Below are 15,373 nucleotides of genomic sequence, written 5' to 3' on the forward strand. Positions count from 1 at the left end.
GTTTTCTCCCTCATTGTAAGTTGTTAATTTTTTTTTTTTTTCAAATTTCTTTATTTTCTTTTCAATTTTAATTTTTGTAAAATTCTCAGTTTATTTATAATTTTCTTCTGTTGCACTGTTTTACTTGACATTCTGTTCAAAATTTTGTTTTTTAAGTTATTAATTCACTAATTACTAGTTTATAGTTGATTTTATCTTTCCGTTCTGATTCTTTTAAGTTCTTTGATAATTTCTTGTATTGCTTTTTCGCAACTTTCTTGTCACTTTTTTTTTTTTTGTTTCTTAAATTGTTAGTTCATTAATCTTTTGCTATTTTGGTTAATTTCCTTTTTAATTTTTCCAAGTACTTTTTCAGATTATTTGTTCATATGTCTTCTTTTTTTACGTTCTTAGTTCATTAATCTTTTTTTAGGTTCTCAGTTTTTTTTGTTTTTTTTTTCCTTCAATCTTTAAGTTCTTAGTAGTTCATTAGTCTTTTCTTTAATTAAGTTCATAGTTCATTACTAATAGTTATTTTGCCATAATTTTCTCTTCAGTTTTTCTTAACTTAAGTTTTATTAGTTCTTTAATTAATCTTCTAAGTTCTTGGTCCATTAATCCTCTGCTTTTTTAGTTAATTTTTCCATTCAGCTTTTTCGTATTTTAAAATTGTTTTTTATTTTTTATTTTTCTAGATTATTTCAATAATTTTGTGGCAATATTATATATCGCAGATAAACTCTCCGATGATGAAGAAGAACACCATACTTACAATTGGCAAAGATTTTGGTTAACGAGAAGCCGGTGGAAATATTAATCACAAACTCTTTACTCTTAACAGTCGTATTAATATAACTCATGACTACACCTTTTATTAAGGTTGGTTGTTAGGGTGTCTCCCTCCCGCCATGAGAGAAAAGAAAAAAAAAAAAAAATGAATGAAAAAAATTGTGCTGAAAAAAAAAAGTGAGAAAAAAAAAAAGAATGAAAAAAGAGGGGAAAAAAATAATGAAAAAAAAGAGTGAGAAAAAAAATGAAAAAAAAAAGAGAAAAAAAAAGAATGGAAAAAAAAAGAGAAAAAAAAAGAATGAAAAAAAAAAAGAGTGAAAAAAAAAAGAATGAAAAAAGAAAGTGAGAAAAAAAAAAGAATGAAAAAAAAAAAGAGTGAAAAAAAAAAAGAATGAAAAAAGAAAGTGAGAAAAAAAAAAAGAATGAAAAAAAAAAAAAAAAAAGGGGGGTGGGAAAGAGGAGGAATACAACTTAACGATTTTTGAGAAACACTCTTTATGAGTATAAAAGAAAAGAATAGCAGAAAACTACATGGTAACAGAAACCATATATGTTTTGTTGGAAGACAAATACTTCTACTCTTCTGAGAAGATATCATATGTTCAGGTGGCTCAGAGGATCCATACTATGTGATCCACCATATTTGAAGACATTACTCCTCAATCATCATCGGATCAACTTCTGAGAGAGAGGAGAGCAGGAATGCAATCAAACTTTTTTTAATTTACTTTTGTTTGGATAATGTCCAAAATTTTATTGTACTTATCACTCTGAGCCAAATCCTTCTCTGTAACCCATATTTCACTAGTGAAGAGTTTGGTCCCGTGGTTTTTTACCCTTCATTTTGAAGGGTTTTCCACGTAAAATATGGTGTCTTGATTCATTATGTTTTTATTTTATTTTATTTATCAATTGCACTTTACCTATTTAATTACTAAAAAAGGAAAAAGGTAATTTACTGGCTAAATAATTCCATGGATTACATTTTTAAAAAATAAATAAATAAAATGGCTTATTGTATTTCACTTAACTAGATTCCGAGAAAGTATAAACGTATACCACTTTTCAAAGTTCATGGATTAGATTAAGATGGTTTTGCCAGGATGTAGAATAATACATGTTATAAGATTAAGGTTTAGACAAATCTCTTCAGAAGTTGAAGTTGTATTACCAAACTTCTGAGGCTGCTGTGGATTCAACCATCCAAGGGCGGCAATACAACATCTTGTATGGCTACTAGTTTCGCTCTTCCACCATATTCTTCTGGCAAAATTTCTTCGCCAACTTCTTGTATGAAATTTCTATTTTCATCCTCGTTCGTCACAATCACAATCTGTATTTGACATAATATATCTCACACTTAAATGAATCCAAAAGCACAAAAAAAACATAATTTCACTAAACAACTTGAACAAAGCAACTTAAGTTGTCATATTATACCAGTTTATCCGTACAAAATTTAGTAGCAAAATTTTTTTAAATAGATTGAATTTGATGAACAGTTATGTACAGAAACTGTCCTTATGTTAGATTCCGAAATTTTGGTAAAGGGTTGAGAGAACCTAGCAACTTTCCAGTGCGTATTAACAGATAAAAAAAAAAACGAACCTTTTCTAGTGTTGCCTTCTCAAGAAAGTAAGAAACCATCCTCCAAACGCTTACAAAGAACCGTGGCATGTGCAAAATATAGCATTTTGCTAAACGTTCAGGGTAATATGACTGCCAATAATTAAATGCATTAAGGAAAATAAAAAAAATAAAAAGCACTTTCTGTGCATGTTGGCAGGTTTAAAATAAAATAGATGGCATGCATTATAAATACAATCAAGTAAATCATCAACTAAAGTTTGGTAAAACATAAGTAAATTAATAGGTAACAAGAAGTTTATTTCACAAACTCAGCTCCACATCAGGTTAATTTCTTTTAATGTCTAGGTGAAATGAACGCAATGCACCATCTTTTTGTTAATTATGTGAAAAGTATGCATATGAGCATGGAAACTATGTATGCAAAACAATCATATGCATATGAGCATGGAAACTCTGTATGCAAAACAATCATAAGAGACAAATCATCACCCATGTTTTCCTCATAGTTTCTTTTTCAATATCTTTGCTCTGTCATTTAAGTATTGCTCAATGGAAAAATTCAAAAGTCCATGAATATAAAATGGGTCACCTGTAAAAATTGAAATCCAGTGATCAATCCACGTGCATCAATGTTCTTATATGTTATGTGTTGCAGATCAAGAATTCCAAGCAACTTTTCATTCCCAATCTCTCTTCCTTTAAAAGAGCTGAAATAGGCAGAATGAACTGTATGAAAATATATTTTAACTGCAGTCATGTAGAGTGGCATTTCCATCCTTACAAGTTTAAAAACAATAAAATCCCTATACAATCTCAATCACTTCAATGCATAACTTTTGACACAGAATGTAGTAAAAATTTTCCAGTGTAAGTTTTGAGACTATGATATGCCAATGCTTCAGATTTGGACAACAACGAATACTTATTAAGCAGAATTTGAGTTTTATGAACCTAAATCTTTCTGACAACTATATCAAACCATGGTTCAGACTAGACACATATAATCAGATCAAGTTATTCCAGATTTGGACTGTCCATGTTGATATGTTTTATCCTGTGAGTCTGTGACATTTTCAACATTATGGAGTTGGATGATACTGTACCTTGCAATTGTTTTGTCCAGAAGGTGTACCACAAATTCTGCAGAGAAAGACAAGTGAATAAGTATCCACCAGTTATTTAGTAGAAATAAAATCATACATGAAGAAGTCTAAACCAATTCCATTAGTTTTATTGTATTCATGCTTTTCTTGCCTCGTCAATGCACACTAAAGATACCATTACGACTGCATTAAGGGGATTCAACTTGTCAATTCCCATCACCGGGGTGGTAAAGTCTTCACTGACATATAATCTTCCAAACAGCAAGATTACAAGATTCTATGACCTCCCCATTAACTTAACAATAATAGGAATCAGAACAAGGTATATAGTCTCCCAAGTGTATGATTACTTGGTGCCTTGAAACATCTCTCTTTTTTTCTTTTTTCTTTTTTCTTTTTTCTTTTCTTATTTTTTCTTTCTTTTCTTTTTTTTATTTTGTGTGTGTGTGTGTGTGTGTCTGTGTGTGTGTGGGGTGAGGGGGGGAGGGTTTATTTAAGCAGCCATTATTTTGAAAAATAAGAAAAGATGCCCTATTTGAGATTCTCTATTTAGGTAACACGAATGTAGTATAAAAACAGAAAGTACGTGCACTAAATGAAGGGCCACAAGTTCAGTTGCCTGTCTGATGACCTTTCTCCTGTAGGTGAACTACACCTTTATCCTTTACGCCCACCACATCTATAAATAATTAGCCTATCATATGATGGATTTCCCAGACCAAAGTTTGACCCGATTAGTTATGCCTAACAATCAGATAGGAACGTCACATTGTCTGTGGGGCAAATAAACACCTTCTTATTGCTATCATATTCATGGCTTTTACGATCTTTTCCTTCGTTCTGCAAGAATTTATTATATGAATTTCAAAGGTGGGGAAGGTTCTGCAACTAAATTAACTCTAAAATAACAATTCAAGTCCAATAGCAGTAATCCCATTCTAAATTATTCACTTTCAGTCCAATTCCACTAAGCTACATTATTGCTTTTTGGAAATACAGACACCAAGGTCCATTGAAAACCAAACAATCCAAAGCAAGTTTTACGCAATAATGTAAGGCCAACAAACTAACAAATAAAATAAAAATAAAAAATAAAAAATAAAATACAAAAACAAATGGTCCCATTGCAGGACACCAAATCAAAGCATGTAAGCAATAAAGTCCAAGCCACCCAATAAACCTTTTTTAGTTGGAAGTTTGCAAGTATTTCAGCAGATGGCCCATTAATGGGACAAGTTATATCAAAAGGTATAATTGCATCGACTAAAAAGAATCAACTCCAAAAAAAAAAAAAAAAAAAAAAGGGTATTTAATAAGATAAAATAAATAAATATAGCTATCAAAATACTATAGACTAATCAAACTTAGAATTACAAGAAAAAGAGCCTTATTATATTAGAAAGGAATAGTGAAAATTACTCTTGAACTGAAGTTGGTCCTTAGCAGGAAAATACTTGCTTGCTTTAACAAAATATATTAGAAATAAATAAACATAGCTATCAAAATACTATAGACTAATCAAACTTAGAATTACAAGAAAAAGAGGCTTATTATATTAGAAAAGGAATAGTGAAAATTACTCTTGAATTGAAGTTGGTCCTTAGCAGGAAAATGCTTGCTTGCTTTAACAATCATCACCGGGTATCCATTCTTGGATAAACCCTGCAAATAAATCTTTCTGGATGCAAGTTCGTCGACTACTTCGGACTCAGCAATGAACCCATTTGGAACTAATGAAGCCCTCCATTTCTGCCATTGAACAAACATCTTCCCTGCCTTCTCTGGGTCCATTGATCTAGCAATCAAGAACCTCAAGAGCGTTGGGTCTCCATATTTCTGCACAAAAAAGAAAAAATTTAATAAAAATCCAAACTTGAATACATAACCATATTCTACCTTCAAAAAACCAAAAAAAAAAAAAAAAAAAAAGGACATAGCCATAACATTTTACCTCTGTGGAAGAACCAAGCTTCTGAACTGATTTCCTCATCTGGTTCAATGCAATTTCTTGGTTTCCTTCCATATGGGAATTTGATGGGAAAAAGTTTTGCTTTTTTTTTTTTTGTGGGGGGGGGTGGGGGGGTGGGGGTGGAAAAACAAAAAAACAAAAAAAACAAAAAGAGAAGAAGAAGAAGAAGAAGAAGAAGAAGAAGAAGAAAAAGAAAGATGAGATTTATTGGACACTCAAAAACTCAGAGCATTTAAAAGGGGGTATTGACCAAGTTTTGCAAAGAAATTTTAAAAACTGGTTAAACAAAGAGATTGTGGTTGGATTTGAAGGGAAGCGAGGAAGATTGAAGAGAAGTGACAGTTTGCGTTGACAAAACGGAACAAGAGGCGAGACAAAGGAGGTTGAGGTGCAAAATGGATGACTTTTTAAAAAAAAAAAAAGGGTTTTTAGAATAAGTAAACTAAGTAGAGCATGGATGGTTGCTATTGTTGCTTCTTAGAAGAGGCTCTGCGCGAAAGTTACCGTTTTTGAATACCATTTTGTTTATTTTGCCTAATAAGAAGAAAGAAGCAACCCGCACTTGGACAATCGTAGAATTTTGTACCACATTTATCCTGTTTTTATGTTTATTATTATTATTATTATTTTTTGAAGGTAAAGTTATTATTATTTATTTTATTCTAAAACTTAGGTGTTTTTCTCCTTGTTTTCCGTTTTGGTAAAACAACTTCTTGAGGTGTTCGTTTCGATCTCAAAAATAATTACGCTAACTTAAATGTAGTTTGTTAACCTGTTTGATTTTTATTTTTTTCGTTGTTACTCCTAAATTGAGTATAGTTTACTTACTAATTAATACTAATAAATAATAAAAATAAATAAATTATAAACAATTTAAAAGAAAAAATAAAAATAAAAAAACAAAAATTGAAGAAGTAAAAGTTTCTTAACTTTTTTTTTTCTTCCGAAAATATCAAACTTAAATAGTTCGTGTTGCCAAAAACATTATTTACTTCTTTTTAATTTTCTGATATTCATTATATACGTCTTATTAATATAAAATATTAATAACATGTACAAAGTATTAATAATTTGCTTTTTTAATTAATAAATTGAAAATAACAAAAAACCTATTATTATAATGTAGAATAACTATAAACATTTTACGCTTAAAATAAAATTACATGGATATTGATTCTATCTTTAAATTAAGGAGATCAGTTATTTTGCAAGCACGCAGAAAATAAAATAATGGTCATAATGGACAAATGGAAACAATTTTTCTTTTTGGATCAGAAATACTAATTTTATAATTTTTATTGGTGATATGTTAAATATTATTTAGTAATTCGGTAGTTTTTTCTCTGGTCAAAAATTTTGATAGTTTTATTTATTTATTTTTGTTATATTTTTTTAATAAAACAATTGTGCCACTTTGTCATATTTATTTACAACAATGACCTTTAGGTAATTTATGCCACTGCAGCTGTTAGGCATCCAAACAAAAGTCAGCTGCAAATGAAATGAACCAGCGATTTTAAGCATCTGATTCTTACAGATATTGAAATTCAATTATTCTATTTGATTTCTAGAACTATTATTGTTTAAATAAATCTAAAAAATTATTCAATTCAAATTCAGGCCTGAGAGGTGTTTAAAAGTAAAAAGAAACCAAAAGAGTACTGATTAAATCCCATATTAGCGTGGAAAAGTACCATAAGCAGAAAGCTAATCTAAACTCCCAACCCAGAAAAAGAAAAGATAATAATAATAATAATAAATAAATAAAAGTAAAAATAAAATAAAATCTAAACTTCCAAACAAACATGTCATGTGCAATAATGGCAAAATTTTGACTTGTTGACAGGGCTAGGAACTAAGAAAAGGCTTAAAGATGACTGACAACGAAACGAGGAATGCATGGTCAAGTTGGTAATCAATCATCTACTTTTCTCATCTTCTCTTTGCTAATTAACTTCAAGAAGCAGAAGAGGCACGTTATCACCAAAAGTCAAGTCACTATCTTCCAACAAAGTAGGCAGCTAACAAGCGGACGACAACTACAAACCATAGCTCTTCATTGCCCAAAAATCTCTTTTAAGTTCTATTCACCATGGCACTAAAACCTTGCTCCATATTACCTCTTTCAGGAATAACCAAATAAATAAATAAATAAATAAAACAAAGAATTACAATTTCCATGCCAGAAACAGGAAACTCCACTATCTCAAGTCATGGGCAGAAAACATACTTTTGAGGACGAACAATGTACGTAAAATCGATTGGCAAACCAGTAAACATAAACCCTAATCAAGTAAGTCAATTTCAGAACAAAAATCCAGTCAGATTGGATAAACTGGGTCAGTGCGTGTAAATGGACAATGTTATAAAAATAAATATATTACAGCTTCATGATTCAACGTGCGATAGTAGATGAACCATATTCAATATCACTACAGCCAAATTAACTACAATTATGCGAGCAAGATGCCCACCATATTGGACAATCAATTCCAACCGTTGGGAGTCTCACACAGTTTATTTTTTCCTACTGACTAAATAAAAGGTAATAATAACTTCAACTAAACCAGCCCAGGAACTTGTCATAACTTAATGCATACATTTTTCATAAGAAGCTCTGCAGTGGGTCTCAGATAATGAAAGGCTCTGCAGTACACCTGAGCCTGGAGCAGACACTGGACTTGAATTAGATCGGTCATAAAAATAGACTTCAACTGCAATCTCTACTTAATAATCTGAATCGATCTGCACGCCCCATGGGAATCAAGACTTGTGCTAACCACACAACAAAAGCCTGCTGGAGATTAAAATTAGAATTAGACAATAAGCCAAGATAATTTACAGAAGAGCAAGCTAAACTAGGAGTATAGGTGCATTTTTATTGATGAATTGAAATCCTTCTCCATTAGAATAACAAATATGTATATTTTTATAACTGGTTAAACATGGTTCAACACCAGGTTCAACCTAACGTAAACTTCACCACAATTACACCCTTTAGTTAACTTTATTACCAAAGTGTTATTGTAAATAATCTATCATAAATTCAAACATACTCCTTCTGTCCACGATTTGCCCTACGTCACAGTTATCCTAAGTTAGAATAGTGACATCTAAAAATATATTCAAACTAAAATTTTATATTTACTTTACAAATAAATTTTACATGACCATCACGAGAATACAAATAATGCACTGGTAGGATCAAATTTATGATGACCAAATGAATTCTATGTAAACCCCATGAGATTACTATTTTCATTTTAGTAGACATCAGATTTCTTGGCATTTTATGCCACCATTTTGGCCTCAGTAACAATGTTTGTTAGGGCATAGTTCAGCTTTAGTTGCAAGTGTTTATTCTGTGTACAAGTAGCAGTCATCATACAGAAAAATGACAAATCAGAATCTAAAGAGAAGTATAATTGTAATCGAAGCAAATGTAAATCTGAAATAAATTCTTCTAGATACCACCTTAATTTAAACTTTTTTTTTTTTCTCGCACAAGTATGATTATGATGTAATTTCTTCAGAGAAAAAAAAAAAAAAAAAAGTACACTCTAAACGTGTAAATTATTTTCCATAAAGTAACAGGTTGAATACCATATTTCATCCCTTCATTGTAGTTTTGCAGGTAGAAACTACAATAACTTTCACCTATTCATAGGAATAATTCAATATAGCATCATATTGTGTTCACTAAATCAGTGCATGAACTAAAGCTGCACTAAGATCAAAATCACCATGGGCGTGATTAAACTTCCTCAAAGGCAAATTAGCAGAAAGGAAATGACACAATACCAAGTTACCTATTCTGTGAAAACACTCATGAGCTCATTTGAAGAATATTGCCGTAATATTGGGACGCCAATTTTTGCATTATCCAGGAAATCCATATTTGGTTCCTGCTTCACAGTATTTCCATTTTTCTCCAAGTTGACTTTTCCTTGGTTCATGTTGCTTGGTGATGATTCAAATTCATCCACAGCAAAACGGCTAGGAATGCAAGTCCCTTTACCAACAAATCCAAGATTTTTGAGAGGGCCTTGATCAAGCACTTCACCTGGTTTTGCATCATAGGAACCTTGGATATTCGATGTATTAGAAACAAGCCCCGGGAATCGCCTAGCATCACCAAAGGTTACCGTTGAGCTTTGGTGAGTGGCGCTAGTGGTAGCATTTAATGAGCAAGATGATAGGCTAGAGCAGGAAGCAGGGGTTGAATACCCAGATAGAATGCCTGTAGCTTTAATATCTCCATTTGAGATTTGTCCAACATTCACTGCGCTATCGCTGGATTGCGATGAGAGAATACTGTAGTCAATAACAGTATTCCTGTTAAAGCTGCAATTCTGATTGACTGAAGCCGGACTATTTCCTAGCTGGAAACCAGGCGATGTCTGAGGAACCACAAGACAAGATGGTTGCACATTAATCGAGCGGCTTGACTCTGATAGTACAGACAGCTGCTGCGTTTGTAATTGTTTTTGCTGCTGCTGTTGCAATATATCCATCAATGTATTACTATTCTGAGTACTTAACCCTCCAAGATTGATACTGGATCCTACTGTTCCAAGGCTGTTGGATGGCCATGCTCCAAATCCTGAAGAAACATCCTCAACTGGCAAAATGGATGGTGGAAAATGTTTTGAAATGTTGGTTTGGCATTTTACCAAAGGCTGGCCAAATGGCACACTATGTTCAACAGGGCCACGTTTAGGCCCCTGCAGTGTTGCATGTAAAAGAGTAGGCTGGTCCAATGCTGGAACTAGGTTCCCTGTAGGTCGACCTAAAAGCTCAGCATGCAAGGCAGCTAGTGTTTGTGGAGGAATTTGACCAGAGGCAGCCAAAGCTTGAATGTCAAATCTACCAAGAGAACCCAATTTGACATTTGGTTCTACAGAACCACAGAAGGCACTTGAAATCCCAGTTTGTTGTTGAGCTACTCCACTTATTCTCTTCAAATACAACCTAAACTTCTGTAAATCCATTTGATGTTATAAGTGTATAGTTTAATTTAAGAAAAATAGGTAATCACAGCAGTACACAGGTTGCACACAAAAAAGCCCAGTCTGGAGGAAGCAAAACATAAAAGATAAACAAATTTCAAAATAGTAAATATTAAAAAGAATGCCACACAGATTCAGTCTATTTTAAATGCAAGCAACATAACACATATGTTGTCACCAAACAACGATATCTAGGAAAGTTGAAATCATGCATTTTACAATATTTTGACATCGTGGTAGCTGCAAAAGCAAAGACAAAAGATAATGCATAGTGGAGAAATTCTGCATGTGGACTAGGCGGAAAATTAGTGTTAGCATGCTTGTTCTGGTTCATGTTTAGGCTTCTCAAGTAGATTAACCATTGACTAAGGCCCATTAGCATTAAGTCAAAGAAGAAACATACATTTGATCTAGTGAAGAGGAAATAACAATAAAAGGACCAGTGCCCTTGATTTGGTCAATTAAGGTTGGGGCTCAAGTTGAGATCTGGCTACTTCCTAAGTTGGTCATTATAATGTTGTTCAAATATGGATTACTACTATATTACTTGATGAAAGATGACAACAAGGAGCAAAATTCCAAGTCTGACTTCCAACTTTAATATGGAGAGGAGAAACCAGACCTGCAAGTGACTTGCAACATTTTCTCTAGTTAAACCTGGTACATTCATCAATTCAAGAATTCTCTTTGGTACAGCCTCTGAAATGGAAATTAAGGAGCTCCCATCAACAACAATAGAGTTGTAATGTGCATTATAATATTATCTCCAAGATGACATAACAGAAGAACTATAATACTACATTAATATTAAAAAAACGTACATACAAAATTCACAAAAATAACAATATGAGGTAAAATGTTAAAGATCATACTATCAAGACCAAGTTGGTTGACAGCACTGACAAACTGTTGATGGAGTTCAACTGACCAAACTACTCGCGGTTTCTTTGATGAGGAAGGATCGTCATTTTCCAGCTCCCCATCATCTTCTTCCTTTGAATTGCTCCTCTTTTTCTGACATTTCAATGATCCTTCTGTCCCTTCATTTACAGAGGAAGTATACTCAGCGTCATCATTTACCTGTTTATGCCGATCATTATCTTCCAAGCTCCCTGAATTTTCAAGTTCCTTATTTTCATTCCACTTTTTCCGAACAACATGCTGCCATATATTCTTCAGCTCTTCCTCACGTATAGGCTTAATCAAATAATCGCAGGCTCCATGTCTAATTCCCCTCATCACAGCACTTGTACTCCCATCAGCTGACATCACTGCAGAAAATATTATATGTTAATATCAAAAATTTAAATATGAATCATCATGGTAAAATCAAGAAGTCATATTTGATAATCGTTGTGGCAAGAAGAATGATACTCACTGATAACAGGAAGATCCATTTCCAAGCCAACATGTTCAAGGAGTTTATACCCATCCATATCTGGCATGTAAACATCACTCAATACCACATCAAAACAACCTTTCCTCTCTCTTAGCAATTTCAAAGCAGCAGTAGCCTGGAAGCAAGTGGTAACTACAACCAATGGAAAAATAAATGAAAAATAATTAACAAAAAGTACAGAAATTCATTTTGCTTAAGCATTACATAGAAATAAAAAATAAAAAATAAAAAATAAAAATAGCTAAATCAGATAGTAATTCATCAAATACAAAAGTACCAATATTTACAAGCATGCTTGGATAAAAATGCATGTACAAACAAGTCACAAAATTAGCAAACAAAGCAATAAAATCTTAGAAATCTTAATAAATCTAAAGTCTAATATCATCTCCTGAAAACATAAGATCAAAAAATAAATGCCACAAAGAACAAAAAACATTTGAGGGAAAAAAAAAAAAAAAAAAAAAAAAAAGAAGTAACCTCATCCCACACAATATGCTAAGAAGATTCAGGGAAGTCTATAACTTGGTGGACCTTGGTCGGTGACGCTAATACTGACTGTATTTATATGCTGAAGTATCCTGAATAGTCTTACAATATCAAGGACTAGTTATAAGACATCTTAACTAACCCCTTGAAAGTACAGCTATATTGCTTTCGTTCAAGAAATAGGTAGGCTTCCAAAAATAGAGATGACATAATGCATGAAGAATACAAATACAATACCTGCTTCTTCTTATAATAGAAACAGACTTGTTACAAACCATCTTAAAAAAACTCCACGAAAGTAAATCTATATTGCTTTTGTTCAACAAAAGTGGTAGGCTTCTAAAAGTAGAGATGACATCATGTATGGAGAATACAAGTACTTGTTTCTACTCTTCTTAACACTTCCACAAAAAGAGATGAAATCATAAATGGAGAATACAAAAACTTGTAGTTTTTCTCAAACTTAAATAGCTCATGAGAAAAAGCTAAACTGACTGACAAGATAAGTCGCCGTTCAAGTTACTAAAGATGTGTGTGCATCCATTAACACACCACTAAATTACTTAAGCACTCTCTTCTAGCTGTTTTTCTTTTTCAGAAGATGCACAATTGCATTATAAAGTCAACATTAACTAGTACTACTAAAAAATAAAACTAAGCTTTTAGTTGACCCTAATCTTACTCAAAGTCTTCGCATCTTCAAGACAAGCAGATGGGAAGAGACAGTTTCACCTGTGACCAGACTCATCATTTTATTAAAATTCATGATATACGAACTTGAATAACTTCACTTGTCTTAAAAATTAGTAAGACGAATCCAATCAGAGTTTCAAGCCTCATCCAAAGACTTAAATTTTTTTTTTTCTGTTCTTTTCATAGTTTCCCAAATTATAAATATAATAATTATATAATATATATACACCAATATGTACATAATATCTACACCACATGTCAAGAAGATCATCCAGGGATCAATTTCTGCCAACTTAAGAAGCACTAACATTTCAAGTACCTTACAATAAGGTGGCATTAAGATCCATGCAAATGGAAACACAGTTCATTCTAAGCTATGCTTAATTATCCATACCAAGGTGACTGCAATTACTGTGTTAGGTCAACCCTGATACCAACGATTTAATATATAAAAGGCGACGGAGAAAATAATAAAATTGAAATGGAAATTGACATAGGTAGTTAAGAATATTAGAACTGATTCAACTGGCAATAAATCAACTCAAATTGACATAGGTTACCACTACTAATTAGAATCTGAAGCAAAGGGCTGATCCCAGACCATAAACAAAATTCGCCAAACATAATTCAAACCAGTTCCATCCGGTAGTAGTACATTTCAAACTATTCACAAACAATATGGACCAGTGGACCCTATGCTTGATACAGAAAAAGAGTTTATGCAATCAGGGGGAAAAAAAAATCAAATCTTTAAATGTGAGTAACTACACCCAAATATCTAAAGCAAATATATGCATAGCCGTTTATGTAATCCCGAATCAAAATCTTTAAATGCAATCAAGATCACTTCATTTTCGCATAAAAAACGAATCAATTCAAGCAATAATACAACGACCAATCACAGGCTAGCAAAAAGAAGGAGTAACAGACCATGGTATAGACAACGACGAAGCATCTTCTCAAGAATCGTCAAGCAAGTGGTATCATCGTCGACAACCAGAACCCTCAAACCCACCGGAAACTTATCGGAGACCACCATCTCTGAAGCAACAGCAGCAGAAGAAGAGGTAGCAGTTTTAGTACTCGTATTAGTAGTAGTAGTAGTAACCCCGGCACCTTTACAAGACCCGTAGCTACTTGCTGTCGTGCTGATACTCGACTGAGCTACTCTCTGCAAAGCAGCCATGGCGTCTACAAAAATTAAACAAATCAAACTCTATAAAGGTAATCAAATAGTTCATTCCCCATTTCTAGGACCAACAGACGCCAGATCTGCTACACAGAAAACCCTAGAATTTGACAGGCTGAAAGTGAAAAAAAAAGAAAATGCAAAAATTTTTGAGCGGCAGATCTGCAAGAAACTGGGAGAAGCTGTTGAATTTAAGGGTTTTGGTTGAAGACGAATTAGAATTTCTGAGCTGAGAGATAGAAAGAGAAAGAGGGTTCGTATAAAATTTTGGGGGTTGCAGGCTTTGGTTGAAGATAACGCGAGGCAGAGAAAGAAAACACCATATAAAAATTAAAAAATAAATAAATAATGTCCTTATTTGTTTTTTGTTTTTTTTTTTTTTTTTAGTATGGAAATAGGGAAATAAAATATTATTTAAAAAAGGAAAATTTAATAAAAAAAAAAAACAGAGAGAAATAATTGAAGCTATGGGCATTGTTGATGAGAGTAAAACAGGGAAGGAGTGTGGGTCCCAGCATGCAACACTTAGGCGTGCGTTTTTCTGCATCCGTACGGTTACAGCTTTGAACTTCTTTGAAACAATTAGGCAAGCCACCGGCTCTCCTCCTCTTTCGGCTCACTCAGCCAGCAACCTCTCTAATTATCCCCTGTTTATTGTTTATTTTTATAAATTTTTTACTCTTTTTTTTTTTTTTTATGTTTCCAAATTTAGCCATTTTTAACTGTAATATAATGTGCATGAGTATCAATTGGTTTTTGATCACCTTACTTACTAACTAGTAAACTATCATTGATAATTATACTTTTAGTTCTACATTTTTTTTAATGATTATATAAAAGATTGATCTTTTTAGGGATTAGTTTGAAAAATTATCCTTATATATATATATATATATATATATAAAAGACATTAAAAAAATATATAAAGATTTTATGAGCACAACGGTCTGTTTGGTATTTATGCATTTGTTATTATTTTTTTTTTATTTTTTTTTTTTTTGGTAAGAGTTTTTAAGCATTAATGATCTTGTAATAAGTTTTGTCCGATTGGAAGAGACACCGTTTTGGATCTCCCAATTTTATGACATAAATTATTTTGTTTCTTAAATGGGGAAATGGGATGAATATTAAAAGAAAAACATAAAGAATAGGATCACAATTAAT

At 32.4% G+C, this 15,373-nt stretch overlaps 2 protein-coding genes across 6 annotated transcripts; both read right to left on the reverse strand.

Moving 5' to 3' along the window:
- Positions 1-1,763: 1,763 nt before the first annotated feature.
- On the reverse strand, positions 1,764-5,958 carry LOC107429238 (sec14 cytosolic factor). 2 transcript variants are annotated; one of them, XM_048463063.2, is made up of 6 exons: positions 5,413-5,947; positions 5,042-5,297; positions 3,462-3,498; positions 2,948-3,065; positions 2,377-2,487; positions 1,764-2,101 (listed from the first exon to the last, which is right to left on the reverse strand). In XM_048463063.2, exons 1-6 carry the CDS (start codon positions 5,482-5,484, stop codon positions 1,964-1,966), a joined length of 732 nt encoding a protein of 243 aa, XP_048319020.1. In that variant the 5' UTR covers positions 5,485-5,947; the 3' UTR covers positions 1,764-1,963. The 2 variants fall into 2 exon arrangements, with proteins under 2 accessions (XP_048319020.1, XP_048319021.1); XM_048463064.2 differs by lacking the exon at positions 2,377-2,487 and having other exon boundaries at positions 5,413-5,958.
- A 1,816-nt stretch (positions 5,959-7,774) lies between these two features.
- On the reverse strand, positions 7,775-14,543 carry LOC107429254 (two-component response regulator ORR21). 4 transcript variants are annotated; one of them, XM_016039908.4, is made up of 6 exons: positions 13,951-14,543; positions 11,818-11,970; positions 11,312-11,710; positions 11,062-11,138; positions 9,240-10,409; positions 7,775-8,224 (listed from the first exon to the last, which is right to left on the reverse strand). In XM_016039908.4, the coding sequence occupies exons 1-5, from the start codon at positions 14,204-14,206 to the stop codon at positions 9,240-9,242; spliced, it is 2,055 nt and encodes a 684-aa protein (XP_015895394.2). In that variant the 5' UTR covers positions 14,207-14,543; the 3' UTR covers positions 7,775-8,224. The 4 variants fall into 4 exon arrangements, with proteins under 4 accessions (XP_015895394.2, XP_015895393.2, XP_024933824.2 ...); XM_016039907.4 differs by having other exon boundaries at positions 7,775-8,227; XM_025078056.3 differs by having other exon boundaries at positions 9,232-10,409.
- Between the last annotated feature and the right edge of the window lie 830 nt (positions 14,544-15,373).

Source organism: Ziziphus jujuba, chromosome 12 (assembly GCF_031755915.1).
Source record: "Ziziphus jujuba cultivar Dongzao chromosome 12, ASM3175591v1".
Lineage (NCBI taxonomy): Eukaryota > Viridiplantae > Streptophyta > Magnoliopsida > Rosales > Rhamnaceae > Ziziphus > Ziziphus jujuba.